Source organism: Pituophis catenifer, unplaced genomic scaffold, assembly GCF_029215685.1.
Source record: "Pituophis catenifer annectens isolate HBS135680 unplaced genomic scaffold, rPitCat1.0.hap2 SCAF_1, whole genome shotgun sequence".
In the NCBI taxonomy this organism is placed as follows: Eukaryota; Metazoa; Chordata; class Lepidosauria; order Squamata; family Colubridae; genus Pituophis; species Pituophis catenifer.
The window spans coordinates 236,605,626-236,620,977 of NW_027256881.1; the positions used below are offsets into that span (position 1 = coordinate 236,605,626).

At 36.4% G+C, this 15,352-nt stretch overlaps 2 protein-coding genes across 2 annotated transcripts; both read right to left on the reverse strand.

The window, feature by feature from the left end:
- Positions 1 to 28: 28 nt before the first annotated feature.
- LOC139327433 (olfactory receptor 10Q1-like) lies at positions 29 to 2,359 on the reverse strand. Its single transcript, XM_070957261.1, has 2 exons — positions 2,337 to 2,359; positions 29 to 1,001 (listed from the first exon to the last, which is right to left on the reverse strand). Exons 1-2 carry the CDS (start codon positions 2,357 to 2,359, stop codon positions 29 to 31), a joined length of 996 nt encoding a protein of 331 aa, XP_070813362.1.
- A 3,618-nt stretch (positions 2,360 to 5,977) lies between these two features.
- LOC139310607 (olfactory receptor 10Q1-like) lies at positions 5,978 to 9,233 on the reverse strand. Its single transcript, XM_070934801.1, has 3 exons — positions 9,221 to 9,233; positions 8,226 to 8,243; positions 5,978 to 6,942 (listed from the first exon to the last, which is right to left on the reverse strand). The coding sequence occupies exons 1-3, from the start codon at positions 9,231 to 9,233 to the stop codon at positions 5,978 to 5,980; spliced, it is 996 nt and encodes a 331-aa protein (XP_070790902.1).
- Positions 9,234 to 15,352: the final 6,119 nt, after the last annotated feature.

Consider the following 15,352-nt stretch of genomic DNA (forward strand, 5'->3'; position numbering starts at 1 on the left):
GTTGTAATAATGTTAGATGAATTGAGACTCAAGTCTGAGATGTAACCATTTTCTTCATGACCTTTCTTAAACCCTGCTTGATATCTTTGTTCCTCAGGGTGTAGATCAAGGGGTTCAGGAGGGGAGTGACAAAGGTATATATAAGAGCCAGTTTCCTATCCTCATCTTCTGAAGTGCTGGACTTGGGACGCAGATACACAAGGCTGCAGACTCCGTATTGTAGGAGCACAACTGTCAGGTGGGAGGAGCAGGTGGAGAAGGCCTGGTGCCGTCCAGATGTGGACTTAATCCGGAGAATGGCAGCCACAATATAGACATACGAGATGCATATTAGAAGGAAGGGAACTGTTAAAACCATGATGCCAACACCATATAGTGCAGTTTGGTGGAGATGGGTATCGGCACATGCCAGCTTTAGCACAGGTGGTACGTCACATAGGAAATGATTGATCTTGGGTTTGTAACCACAGAAAGGCAAGCTAAAAATCAAGATGGTTAGCTGCAGACATAGCGCTATGGAAAGAATCAGGGAGCCAATCACCAGCCACATGCATACGTGCCAGGTCATGATTAGGGTATAGCGAAGTGGGTGGCAGATGGCTATGTAGCGATCATATGCCATGACAGCCAACATAAAACAGTCAGTGCCTCCTAGTGTTGTAAAGAAGAACATCTGGATGGCACAGTTCACTAATGGGATTGTTCTGTGGAAATCAGAAATGCTAGCAAGCATCTGAGGTACTACCACAGTGGTATAACACATTTCCAGGCACGAGAGGCTGGCCAGAAAGAAATACATTGGGGTATGCAGGGAACGGACAGTGCAGATAACCCAAAGGACAGAGCAGTTACCAAAAATGATTGTGAGGTAGAGCAAAAGAAAGAAAGTGAAAATAAGATGTTGTATCTCAGGAACAGTGGAGAATGCCTGGAAGATGAACTCATGGGCCATGGATTGATTATCCCAGTTTGTAATTGTCAGATACATCTCATCTATCATAGTAAAAAAAAAACAAGAATGAAAACCAGTTAAATAGTAATATGTATTTTTAAATGTTTCAAAAGCCAGGTCCTATGGACTGTATGATACTCAGATCTGATACATGAAATCTCAGTGCTTAATCCTGGACTTTTCACTTCTCTTCATCTCCTATATTAGGCTGTACTCAAGCAAATTCCAACACACCTGGAATATTATTTTTAGATGATTACAATGACAATGGATTTTTCATGGACACATCCAGGAAATTTTTTTCAGCAAGGGAGTAAAAGTGGTTTGCCACTATCTTCTGGTTGTTTATAATTTCCTAGTTGCGCCTTGATTCTGTTTAGTGGAATCACATCCAAGTATTAATCATGCTTAGCTCTGCTTACATTTTTCAGCAGTCATATATGCCAAAATCAAAAAGCACAGTTATAGAATAGAGACCTAGCTTCTGTGTACAATTCAGTTTACAGGTATTACAGATTTAAACTACCCATCTATGCTGCCAGCTTTTGTGTTTTGAGTAGAATTAATTTTAAGATCTGTGAGAAATCTAAAAATTTATGAAAGCTTTAATGTAGGATTCTACTATTTGTGTTTCAGGGAAAAATAAAAAAAATCTGGTGTAAGAAGAAGTGATTGAATGAACAGAAATGTGAAGCTGAATAATATTTACAAGGAATAGAATAGCATTATATTTTCTGAAAAATTTCTGAAATAAAACAATTTCTACCCCATCACTCTGAAAGATTAAAGAGTATCCTTCCATTGTCATATTCTCAGTTAATCTTTGCATTTCTCCTTTAAAAGGTAAATTGTTTATATAAAAATGGTATTGCTTCTAAATAGACATAATCTGTATGTTTCCAATATGAATTGCTAGGTCACAGTATTCTCGTAAACCTATAGCTAAACTGATTGTATCATCCATTCCCCTTCTGCCTTTCTGACTGTTACAACAGATTTTAGCAGTGCTCAGAATGTCTTCAATATACACAACTATGGTCTTAAACTACACGTTCATTGTCATTAAGAATGTAATCCAATACCATTATTTTGAAAAAAGTTCTGACTGTCAGCAGAATCAGTTCTGATTTTAGGAAGAAAAACATTTAATCAACAGCCAACTCTTAAAACCTTCCTATTTTTTGCTCACTGCCTGCTACAGACCAATGCTGAAGAAGGAAAAAAAGGGAATGAAAATGAGTTAAAAGCAAAACTCCTGCATCTCTGAATGAAGCTGGAAAATCTCTGGCTGAAACCTGGGAAGTCCCTAGATATTCAGAGTCCACTCAACTCTCCCAGAAACAGACAAAGGATCCAGCAAAGCTAAATAACGTTGTCTTCTTACCTTGTAAGAGGCCTCTGATCCATGAATAGAAAAATAAAGGGGAATTCTCTTCTTCTTGGTGATCTTTTCTGGCTCAAAAGATGAAAGATCAATGAAATTTAATCAAATGTCCATGAACAGATTGGAAAGTGATTTCTGGCACAGCTTTCTAGGTGAGTTATCTGTGAGTCCTCTCTAGGATGAGTCCAGGTTACTTGCTAGATTGAATATAGTTGTCAGGTCCTTCTCAATTCATTGAATCAGAAATGGAAGGCAAGCAAAGGTAGCCATCTATTCATAGCCACTATCTTTTCTCCAGCCAATCAGTGTAGTCTTTGTCTTGCTGCAAGATATTATCCTCAGTAGACATCCTAGTATTTGTTATTTTTTTAAAAAAACAGTTCTCCTGTGGAATCTAAGTGTGACAAAGTTTTTAAAGAAGCAATAAAACTTCAGAGGTCAAAGACTTCCAATAAATTCATTTCAGTATTCTATATATAAAGTTTTGGACCAACTGTGCTAAAGAGGTAGAAGAATGATAAGATGTTGCTTCAAATCTTTTTGTTGTTGTTGTATATCCTGTCCTCAATATTTTGAAAGCGGTAATTTTGATAGTGAAAAGCTTCAAATGCCTAGTCAGAGAGAAAGCTTAAGCCCTATAAATAAATATAGATTTAAACAGAAATTCATATAAATCATACTATAACTTATCCAAAGGTACAAAACAGTGGTGGGATGCCCCCAGTTTGGACCGGTTTGCAAGAACCAGTAGTAAAACTGAGGGGAGGCCCTGCCCACCTCCCCGTATGTCGTCATCAGCGATCTGCGCATGCGCAGAAGCAAGGTGCGCACGTGATCCCGTTGTCAACCGGTGGTAAAGGTAAGTAGAACCCACCCCGGTACAAAATCAGAAATGAATTCTTGTAGAGCTATACAATTATGTGTACCATAACCATTGTTATATCCTGCAATATGACAGTGTTTATATAGTAATTAAAATTAAAACAGTTATTAACTAAGAACTGGCAAGATGTGAGTGAGGTTTTAACAATCAATAAAAGGGGACAAAGTCAGGTGTTCATCAGTTGTGATCCAGTGGAGCTTAGGGGAGGAAACGCAGGTGGCTAACAGGGGATGATACATAGAAGCTGGAAAGGATATTCATGCTGAAACATGGCAGCCTCTGACTTAGCTGCCTTCATCTTGAGGTGATAGGATAAGCAACCATGGATAAGATGAAGACTACATATATTTTGTCTTTGCATCATCATCAAAGATCACCAAAGATCAATAAACAGTATTGTAACAATGATACCAAAATCATTATGAAGCGTATAAACATAATAGGATTCTGGATTTCTGAGGGATACATTCTGTAATGGGGAAATTTTCAGGACTGAAATCTACCATATTATATTGCTAAAGAATGAGAAAACAAAAAATATTTGAACCATTGAAGTGCACTGCCATTGACATCTAAGTAACCTAGACAGCGGTTACTGCTAGTCGTATGTGAAAACACCGCTGTCAGGTCCAAAAGGATGTAAAGCTTTGGGACGTGACCACCAAAATATTCAGAAATATTCAGAAAAGCATGGAAATGCTTTTAAATGGCTTACACCAAATTCTGATTGATATGGAGAAGATTATAGTGCTAACTGTCAGTACTGAATTAATTACTCTTACATTCAGGGGCCAGTCCAACTCAGTTCTATTACAAGTAGGGACCTACCCGCAGTTTTTGGGAAGGAAAATAAGAAAAAAGCTGATTGGCAGGTGGATCAGCCTCCCGGAATACCCCCAATCAGCTGTTTCCAGAGTTGAATTTTAGCAACAGGTTTCTTGGTTGTGAAACTCTGTTTCAGAAAAAAAAAATTTTCCTGCCTCTGAAAGCCTCCGATATAGAGCTTCAGAAAAAAAGCCTCTGAAGCTCTGTTTGGGGGCTTCTTTTCTGAAGTTTCATTTCTGATGCTTTTTTCAGCCTCTGAAACCTCCATCTGAGAAGATGGGCGGGGCTACATTCGGAGTATAAGACACACCCGGATTTTCACCCTCTTTTTGGGGAGAAAAAGGTTCGTCTTATACTCTGAAAAATACGGGTATGTGTAGGTTATTCTATCTGTTTTTTTCTTTTTACATCTTTCTCCAGATGAGGAAGGAAGAAATGGGGAGATGTAAGGAATAGGCTTTAGTGAGGAAACTATTCTAGGTGAGGGGAATTATATTGACTAAACAATATTCATCAGAAAAGTGTATGGCCAAGAGAGGAAGCAATGATATCTAAGCAACAGATTCTAAAATTGTGAGAATGTATACATATCCCAACCTCATCTTCTTCTGTCCGATGGAATTTACTCTTGGTCTACATGACCTACAGGCATGGTGGTTTGTGGCAACAAAAGCTGGGAAAGATAGACTACCCTTTGCAGTTTGGGGAATTGACTGCCTTGTAAGGCCAACCCTAGTAAGAATTTATGTAAAGGCAAGTGCAATCCATTATCTAAGAAATTCCTCATGACGATTGTAGAAAAAGATGGCACACCTTTGCAATTCAATGCTGTTAGAGACTTAAATTTTATTGTTAAAATGTAAGTATTTGAATAACAATCAACATACTGTGAATTAATTGAAGAAATTAATCAAATATTTTTTCTTTTGGGTAAAGCAGGATTTGAAATTAGACTTACTACAATCAGGGTGTGAATGTGACGAAGTCAGAAGTACAGATTGCTTCATTTCAAACTCCAGGAAAATTCTACTGCACGAAATCCCAATATTCCTCTAAGGCAATACCTTTATTATTCTTGCCAAAAGCAAAGAAGCACACTCACAGACTACAGACCTAGCCTATCTGTACAAAATAGTGTTCAAAAGTTCATGTGTAGTACAGATTTAACTGTCTCAGCATTTATGGTGCCAGCTTTTGTGTTTTGGGTAGAATTCATTTCAAGATGTGTGAGACGTAAAATGTAACCATTCTTTAAAAGGCAATAGCTTTATTATAGGTTTCTAATGTTCATGTCTCAGAGAAAACTGAAAAATCTGGTAGAAGAAAAATGACTGGATGAACAGAAATGCAATGCTGAAAACAATTTACAAGGAAAAGGATAGCATTCCATTTACTGAAAGGGAGTAATTCCTGAATTAGAACAGTTTCCACCCTTATTACTCTGAAAGATTAGACAGCATCCCTTATCATATTCTCAGCTAATCTTTGCAACTTTCTCCTTTTAAAGCTATTACCTTGTGACTCGCTACCCTTTCCCGCCAAAACAAAGAATGACGTGTTGCGTGACGTGTTCGTCATACAATAGCTCTTGCCCTGTGCACATCCCCTTGCAATCTTATTTTAGCTTCCGTGTATTTTTGTGTATTTTTGCACCTTTTTTTCATCAGTACAGGTAAAGTGAAGTTTTTTTAAAATTTAATTTACGTATTAATTTATGTATTTATTTCTCATATAAAGTAATCTATCTTGTTATCTATTGCCTTAAAAATGTGCATTGTCTTTGGTTTGGGAACTCATTAAATTTATTTATATTATTCCTTATGGGAAAAATTTGTTTGGTACTTGTCATTTTTGGTACTCATCATGCCTCCTGGAACCAATTAATAATGAGTACTGAAGTACCACTGTAATAATGTTACAGATGAATTGAGACTCAAATCTGAGATGTAACCATTTTCTTTATGACCTTCCTTAAAGCCTGCTTGATATCTTTGTTCCTCAAGGTGTAGATCAAGGGGTTCAGGAGGGGTGTGACAAAGGTATATATAAGAGCTAGTTTCTTATCCTCATCCTCCAAAGTGCTGGACTTGGGACGGAGATACACAAGGCTGCAGACACCATACTGTAGGAATACAACTGTCAGATGGGAGGAACAGGTGGAGAAGGCTTTTTGCCTCCCAGATGAGGACTTAATTCGAAGAATGGCAGCCACAATATAGATGTAAGAGATGCATATTAGAACAAATGGAACTGCTAAAACAATGAGGACAACACTGTACAGTGTAGTTTGGTGGAGATGGGTGTCGGCACATGCCACCTGTAGAACAGGTGGTACATCACAAAAGAAATGATTGATCTTGGGTTTGTAACCACAGAAAGGCAAGCTGAAAACCAAGGCGGTTAGCTGCAGACACATCATTATGGAAAGGATCAGGGAGCCAATCACTAGCCATATGCAAACCCGCCAGGTCATGATGAGGGTATAGCGAAGGGGGTGGCAGATGGCTACGTAGCGATCATACGCCATGACGGACAACATAAAACAGTCTGTGCTCCCTAGTGTTGTAAAAAAGAACATCTGGATGGCACAGTTCACCAATGGGATAGTTCTGTGGAAATCAGAAATGCTAGCAAGCATTTGAGGCACTATTACGGTGATATAACATATTTCCAAAAGAGAGAGGCTGGCCAGGAAGAAATACATGGGGATGTGCAAGGAACTGACAATGTAGACAATTGAAAGGATGGAGATGTTACCAGAAAGGATTATGAGGTAGAGCAAAAGAAAGAAAGTGAAAATAAGATGTTGTATCTCAGGAACAGTGGAGAATGCCTGGAAGATGAACTCATGGGCCATGGACTGATTATTCCACATTGATACTTCCAGATACATCTCATCTATCTCTGTAAAAAAAGGCAAGAAGAAAACCCAATTAAACAGTAATGTATATTTCCATACATTTCAAAGTAAAATCCTGTGGGCTGTTGAAGACTATTGAAACAGACAGACTATTGAAGTCTGTCATTCATGAAAACTCAGTGTTTAATTCTACACTTTTTATTCCCCTTAATCTCCTAATTTAGAGTGTACCCAAGCAAATCCCAACACTTCCAGGATCTTTATATGCATTACAATATCAATTATCCAAAACTGACCAAATAGATATAAAGGGTAATATTTACAGAACTTGTATTATCAATAGGATACAAGCATCTCACCTGTTTTCCCTTCTGAAAACAAGTTTCTACTATTAACAGGAGTGGGCAATCTTTGAATGCAAAGGAGCCATTTAAAAGACAGCAATGGTCTCACAGATGGGTGAGACCAGACATTAAGTTTAGCTGTTTGAGTTCCCAAGAGAGCATGGGCAGAGGTACATTTTCAGCCGCTTTGGTATAAGAAGGTTTAAGATCCAAGAAAACAGAGGGTCGCAGAGTTGAAGGGAAGGCTGAAAATTCCAGAACTTTGTGATGAGTGAAACAGCTGGCATTTCTGTCTGAATAGCATTTCATTTCATAGCACTTTATAGTTCCAATGATTCAGCTCTGGTCAAACCTCCTGATTCTACTGATAGTTTTAATATAACATTGCTTGTCTTGCCAAGGAAGCTCCTTTCTAACTTCCAGCTTTGGCCCATTGTGGTGTTGCCCCCTTTGAGCCTGTGACAAGGAAACAAGGTGAGGAAGATGAGAGAGCAGCTACTGGCTTCCCTTCCTAGGCAAGTCAGATGTCCAGGCTGCAGTACTGAGATGCATTAGTGATGCCATAGTAGAAACCTGCAGGGGGTTGGTTGCAAAAATTTATATAAATAGAGCAGGGTTACATAACATGAGGCCAGGGAAAACCTTATTTCCACTTAGAAACTTTTAGGGTTAAAATAAGAACCAAGATGGATAAAGTGTACTATAGTTTGTTTTTCTCTGTCATTAAATTTCCCTAAACCACAATTTGTTTTACATGTTATTTGTTGCATAAGCCTTAAGGGCTGCTTTCATATTTAGCAGTGCTCATATAGCACAAAAATTGTTTCCTTTGAGTGGACTCAGGTCCAGGTAATTTCATGGAAACATCCAGGTCATTATCTCAGCAAGAGAATAAAAGTGGTTTGCCACTGTCCTCTAGATCTTTATAACTTCCTAGTTGAGCCTTGATTCTACTTAGTGAAATCCCATACAAGTACTAATCATGCTTAGCACTGCTTACCTTCACACAGTTGATAGGGTCATACATGCAAAAAGAAAAAAAAAACCATGATTATAGAAAACAAACCTAGCTCGTGTGTTAAATATTGTTTTAGGAGATTATAGATTAAATTTCTCAACATCTGTACTGCCAACTTTTGTGTTTGGAGTTAAATTCATGTTAAGACATGTGACAAATCCAAATTTTTTAATTACTTCTTTAAAAGATGATAGCTTTAATATAGGATTCTACTGTTTTGTTTCAGGGAAAAATGAAAAATCTGGTAGAAGAAAAAAGTGATTGGATGAACAAAAATGCGAAGCTGAAAAATATTTACAAGGAATAAAATAGCATTATATTTTCTGAAAAATTTCTGAAATAAAACAATTTCCACCCCATTGGCATATTCTCAGTTAATCTTTGCATTTCTCCTTTAAAAGGTAAATTGTTTATATAAAAATGGTATTGCTTCTAAATAGATATAATCTGTATGTTTCCAATATGAATTGCTAGGTCACAGTATTCTCGTAAACCTATAGCTAAACTGATTGTATCATCCATTCCCTTTTTGCCTTTCTGACTGTTACAACAGATTTTAGCAGTGCTCAGAATGTCTTCAATATACACAACTATGGTCTTGAACTGCTACACGTTCATTGTCATTAAGAATGTAATCCAACACCATTATTTTGAAAAAAGTTCTGACTGTCAGCAGAATCAGTTCTGATTTTAGGAAGAAAAACATTTAATCAACAGCCAACTCTTAAAACCTTCCTATTTTTGCTCACTGCCTGCTACAGAATAATGCTGGAGATGGAATAAAAAGGAATGAAAATGAGTTAAAAGCAAAACTCCTGCATCTCTGAATGAAGCTGGAAAACCTCTGGCTGAAACCTGGGGAGCCCCTAGACATTCAGAGTCCACTCAACTCTCCCAGAAACAGACAAGGGATCCAGCAAAGCTAAATAACGTTGTCTTCTTACCTTGTAACACGCCTCTGATCCATGACTAGAAAAATAAAGGGGAATTCTCTTCTTCTTGGTGATCTTTTCTGGCTCAAAAGATGAAAGGTCAATGAAATTTAATCAAATGTCCATGAACATAATGGAAAGTGATTTCTGGCACAGCTTTCTAGGTGAGTTATCTGTGAGTCCTTTTCTAGGATGAGTCCAGGTTACTTGCTAGATTGAATATAGTTGTCAGGTCCTTCTCAATTCATTGAATCAGAAATGGAAGGCAAGCAAAGGTAGCCATCTATTCATAGCCACTATCTTTTCTCCAGCCAATCAGGGTAGTCTTTGTCTTGTTGCAAGATATTATCCCCAGTAGACATGCCTAGTATATCTTATTTTTAAAAAAACACAGTTCTCCTGTGGAATCTAAGCGTGACAAAGCTTTTAAAGAAGCAATAAAAACTTCAGAGGTCAAAGACTTCCCAGTGGTGGGTTGCCCCCGGTTTGGACCAGTTTGCAAGAACCAGTAGTAAAACTGACAGGAGGCCCTGCCCACTGCCCTGGATGTCATCATCAGCGATCTGCGCATGCGCAGAAGCAAGGTGCGCACATGATCCCATGGTAGGTTTGAGGAGAAAGATTGCTGTACAATAAAAAAGATGAAAGGGAAGAAAGCCAACCCCAAACAAATATAAAGATATTAAGATAAAGAATGAATTGTTAAACTTTAAAGAATAAAAGAGAACAAATATGAATAAATAACAATAATTAGAAACACACATACAAACATACAATGTATTTTCTTTGAACAGAGTATTTGTCCAGTTCACAAATTTAAACAGTGTTTAGTCATTTCAATTAAATTTACAATTTCTATATTTCCTTTTTGCCATATTTATTCCTCATCTATTTTTGTAAAAAAACAATATTACCCTTCATCCACATCTCTAATCTTAATCAAATTCAATTTTTCCCTTCTATTCTATATTATACCGCTTCCCATTGTCATCTATTTTTATATTCAACCTCACATTGGTTAATTATGTAATATTATAGTTGTTTAATATAAATTCAACATTTTAATATAAATCAATTAGTTATATAACTACCTTTTTATATATTAATCAATATGAACATGAATATTCCAATTATTTCCATGCAATCCAATTTCTTACAAATCAATTAATTATATTTACCAATAATAATAAACCAAATAATTTCCCCCATATATTCCTCCAAACCACAACTTAACCATTTCTGCTTTCAACACAATATACAATTAATAGTATCTCAATTATTACAATTCCCTAGTTAAATAGAGCTTTTTTTCTTTTGTGTTTTAAAATCTTTTTTTTTATTGCAAAAGTTTTACAATTACATTTTCACCCCTTTATCCCCACCACCATCACCCCCAAACTTCCCAACCTCCCTAACCCTCCCTAACCCTCCCCTCCCCCCAGACTTCCCTATACTCATAACTGATAAAAAAAGATAAAAAAAAACACAAAAAAAACCCTTAATATGACACTTATGTAAAAAACTTGAACCCCTCCCTCCCCTGTATAGTTTTTCTTTTTACCCTCATTACCTTAAAATATTTCTAATACATTATTTTCAAATAAAAGCTATTTGATACTTTCTAGTTTGATATTTGTTCTGAACATATTCTATCCACCTTTTCCATTCCCATTCATAAGTCTCTTGTGAACAATCTTTTAAGTATGCTGAAATCTTCGCCATCTCTGCAAAACTGGCCATCTTCAAAGTCCATTCCTCAATATTGGGCAAAGCTTCATTTTTCCAATATTTACCTATCAACAATCTTGCTGCTGTTATCATATACAATATCAATTTTGTTTCACCCGATGTAAAACCCTTAACTATACCCAATAAAAACAGTTGTGGAGAGAATTGAATTTTTTTCTTCAAAACATTCTGCATGACCCACCAAATTTTTATCCAAAAGGCCTTAACTTTCCTACAGGTCCACCAAACATGATAATACGTAGCATCCAAACATTCACATCTCCAACATTTTGGCTGAACATTAGGGTACATACATGACAACTTTTTAGGATCTAAATGCCATCTATAAAACATTTTATAAAAATTTTCCCTCAGGTTCTGCGACTGTGTAAATTTAACATTCTGAACCCAAATTTTTTCCCATGTTTCCAACATCACTGGTTCTTCAAAATTTTGTGCCCACTTAATCATACAATCTTTAACTAATTCAGTTTCTGAATCCCTTTCTAACAAAACATTATAAAGCCTTTTGATATGCATTGGACCTTTCTCTTTTATATGTCTAACCAATTCTTCCTCGTGCAACATAATACCAGTTTTTTGGTCCTCTTTCCATCTCAATTGTAATTGATTATATTGTAACCAGGTTAAATTAATCCCTTCGTCCAACAGTGTCTGCAATGTCTTCAGCTGCCATCTGCCCGCATCTGTAAAAAGAACCTCTTTGTATAAACCCCCCCCGAGTGACATTATATTTGTATTCCACAAGGTATGACCAAGATCCAGCCATAGCGGTATTTTATAATCCCATTTGAGTCGGTGCTTCTTCCAAACTCTCATCAAAGAGTCTCTAAGTATATGACTTTTAAATACTTTATCAACTTTGTCATCATAAAATAGGTAAGCATGCCATCCAAATTCAAGATCAAAACTTTCTGCATTCAATATTCCAGCCTTTTTACTTCCAAACCAATCACTTGTTAAAGTTAAAGCTGCTGCATCATAATATAACTGTAGGTTTGGAAGTTTAAGGCCTCCTCTTTCTGGAACATCTTGCATAATTTTCAATTTCACTCTCGGCTTTTTCTCGTTCCAGACAAACTTATTAAGTCCAGTTTGCCAGACTTTCAATTGTTTATCACTTTTAAGCACCGGAATCATTTGAAACAAAAAAAGAAATCTTGGCAAAATGTTCATCTTAACTGCTGCTATTCTTCCAAGTAGAGACAGCTGCAGTTTTTTCCAAATCTCCATATCTTTCTGCACCTCTCGCCACAACACCTCATAGTTATTTTGAAACAATTTCATGTTTGATTCTGCAACCTGAACTCCTAGATATTTTACCTTAGGTACAGTCTCAAAACCTGCCCTCCTTTCAAGCTCATGTTTACGATCTTGTGTCATGTTTTTAACTATCATTTTAGTCTTTTTTGGATTCAGTCTAAAACCTGAAACTTTACCATAGTCTTGTATAATGTCCTTCATCAGGATTATTGATCCCATTGGTTGTGATAGGGTAACAACCAGATCATCTGCAAATGCCTTTATTCTATAATCCTCTTGCCTAATCATTATCCCTTTCAAGATATTAGAGTCCCGTATTGTATTTAGCAAGACTTCTAATGTTAGAATAAATAAAAGTGGGGACAACGGACATCCCTGTCTTGTTCCTTTTTCAATTTTAAACTCTGTTGTCAAATTTCCATTAATAATAATCTGTGCCTTTTGCTCTTGGTAAATTGCTGAAATCGCCTGTATAAATTGATCCCCAAAATCCATCTTTTTTAAAGTCTTTAGTAGAAAATTCCAATCCACTCTATCAAAGGCCTTCTCTGCATCCAAAAAGACCAGCACTGCAGGAATCTGTTTATTCTTCTCAAGATATTCCAATAAATCTATTACTTGCCTTACATTATCCTTCATGTGTCTACCCTCGATAAATCCCGCTTGATCATCATGAATCACCTTTTGGATTACTGGCATCAACCTGTTGGCTAATACTTTCGCATAAATTTTATAATCTGTATTCAAAAGAGATATTGGTCTATAGTTCTCTGGTTTTTTAGGACCGACTTGTTCTTTTGGTATCAAAGATATGTAAGCTGTTGTCCATGATGGGGGTATTTTACCCCCTTGTTGAATATTGCAAAATAAATCTCTGAGTTGTTCCACCATTTCAGCTTGCAAAGTTTTGTAATACACTGCGGTCAAACCATCCGTGCCAGGAGCTTTGGCTGTTTTTAGCTGTTTAATTGCTACTATTATCTCCTCCTCTGTTATAGGATAATTCATTCTTTCCTTTTGTTGATCAGTAATTTTTGTAACTCTTTTATCGTTTAAATATTTTTCTATAAGTCCATTCTGCACCTCCTCTTTAGCATATAGTTTGGTATAATAGTCCACAAAAGCTTCTTTAATTAATTTTTGTTGAAAAATTTCTTTCCCTCCAATATCAATACTATCAATAGTCCGTATACTTTGTTTTTTCCTCAACGTGTAAGCCAACCATCTGCCCGGTTTATTAGCATTACAAAATGTATTGTGCTTCGCATATTGTAAGTTTGTTGCAACTTGTTCCGCCATAAGCATTTGGAATTGGTCTTTCAAAAGTTTTATAGCACCACATATTCTTTCATCTGTTGGGTTTTTAATAAGTAACTTTATTCTTTATTTCTATTTCCAGTTCAGATCTTTTCTTTTGTCGAAACAGTCTATGTTTAGAGTTCATGTTGATAAGTACCCCTCTCATATAAGCTTTACTTGCGTCCCACACAATTTCAATTGGGGTACCTTTATTCAAATTTATTTCGAAAAATTCTTTCAGATGCTTTTTAAGTTCTGTTGTATTTTTTTCGTATCTGAACAAGTTCTCATTTAATCTCCAAGAGCGTCTTTCAGTCTTGCCTATCTCAATTTCTATCCATACTGGGCTATGGTCAGTCAAAGTTCTTGGAAAGATCTTTGTTCTTTTTGTCTTAACAAGTAAGTCATCTGTCAACAAAATGAAGTCAATCCTAGAGAAGGATCTGTGTCTGTCAGAAAAAAAAGTGTAGTCCAATTCTTTTGAATTATGTATTCTCCAAACATCTTTTAGTTCCATATCTTCTTTCATGTCAAAAAAGGTCTGTGGTAATCTGATCCTAGACTTTGCCAAACTCTTTTTATCTAATTTAGAATCAATTACTCCATTCCAGTCTCCCATAATTAAAATAGATCTATAATCCCATTGCAATATTTTAGTATGTAACATCTTATAAAAATAGTCCTGTTGTTGATTGGGAGCATAAATTCCAATCAAAAGAATTTGACCATTTGCTGTGAACAATTCAATTGCTACAAACCTACCATCTTCATCTGCTTCTATAACTTTAGCTGTTAACTTTTTATTTACATAAATAACCACACCATTCTTTTTTTGCGAAGTTGAAGATATAAAATGTGTTCCTAGTTTGGAGTTTATCAAATATTTTTGATCTTGAGTTGTGATATGCGTTTCTTGTAAACAAATTATATCATTATTAAATTGTTTCAAATATGTAAATAATTTCTTCCTTTTCTGTGCTGAATTCAACCCATTAACATTCCAAGATAAACACTTAAACATCATCTCCCTCTTTCTGGAGCAAAGAGCAAAATAATTGAAGGTCATCCGAAAGCTTCGATCTCGCTCCTCCCATGGCTCCAATCTCTTGTGCAGTACTCTTAACTGCCTCCTTGTCTTGTCTTTCCTGTTGTTGTTGTTGCTTTTGTTTAAGTAACTTAGATTGAGCTCGAGTTATACGTTGGTCCTTAACTTCAATCATACAAGTCGGGTCCAAGATTGGAGAAGATTCCAGCAAAGGCTCATCCAAAAAACCTCCTTCTGCACCTTGCATTTCCTCTAATTCCTGCTTAGACTGTTCTTGCAATTCTCGTTGAGGTTGCTTCTCTTCACTCTCCTTAATCTCCAAAACTGTAGATGTACGTGGAGATGGTGTTCTTTCCTTAAGAATAGTAGTGTAAAAGTGCTGTGCCTTCTCCACGGTATTCAAACGATATCTTTCTCCCTTATATCTGAAAATTATACCAACTGGGGCGTCCCACCGGAAAGGTATCTGTAAATTTTGCAATTCCTTAACAAGAAAGCCAAATTCTTTTCTAGCTTTCAGCATTTTGGGAGGTAATTCTTTATAAATTCCAATTCGCGAGCCCCCCACTTGCACAGAAGTATAAAAAGATTTTTGCAGGATATCGTTTCTTATTTCTCTATCTGTAAAATAAATGACCACATCTCTAGGTAATTGTCTTTGTCTGGCCACCCAAGAATTCATTCTGTAAATTTTATCTATTTTGTGAAAAACCACATCAGGATTAACTTGTACAATCTTGGCCAGGGCCTCAGAACAAACTTGTCTCAGATCCTGTCTTTCCTCTTCTCGAATTCCTC

What these genes read in the sequence shown, in the direction of transcription:
- LOC139327433 (XM_070957261.1), bottom strand. Translation starts at nt 2,359, where the DNA reads ATGGATCAGAGGCCTCTTACAAG. An exon ending in GATCAGAGGCCTCTTACAAG is followed by an intron (nt 1,002 to 2,336) that starts GTAAGAAGACAA and finishes TTTTTTTTTTAC; the next exon opens with TATGATAGATGAGATGTATC.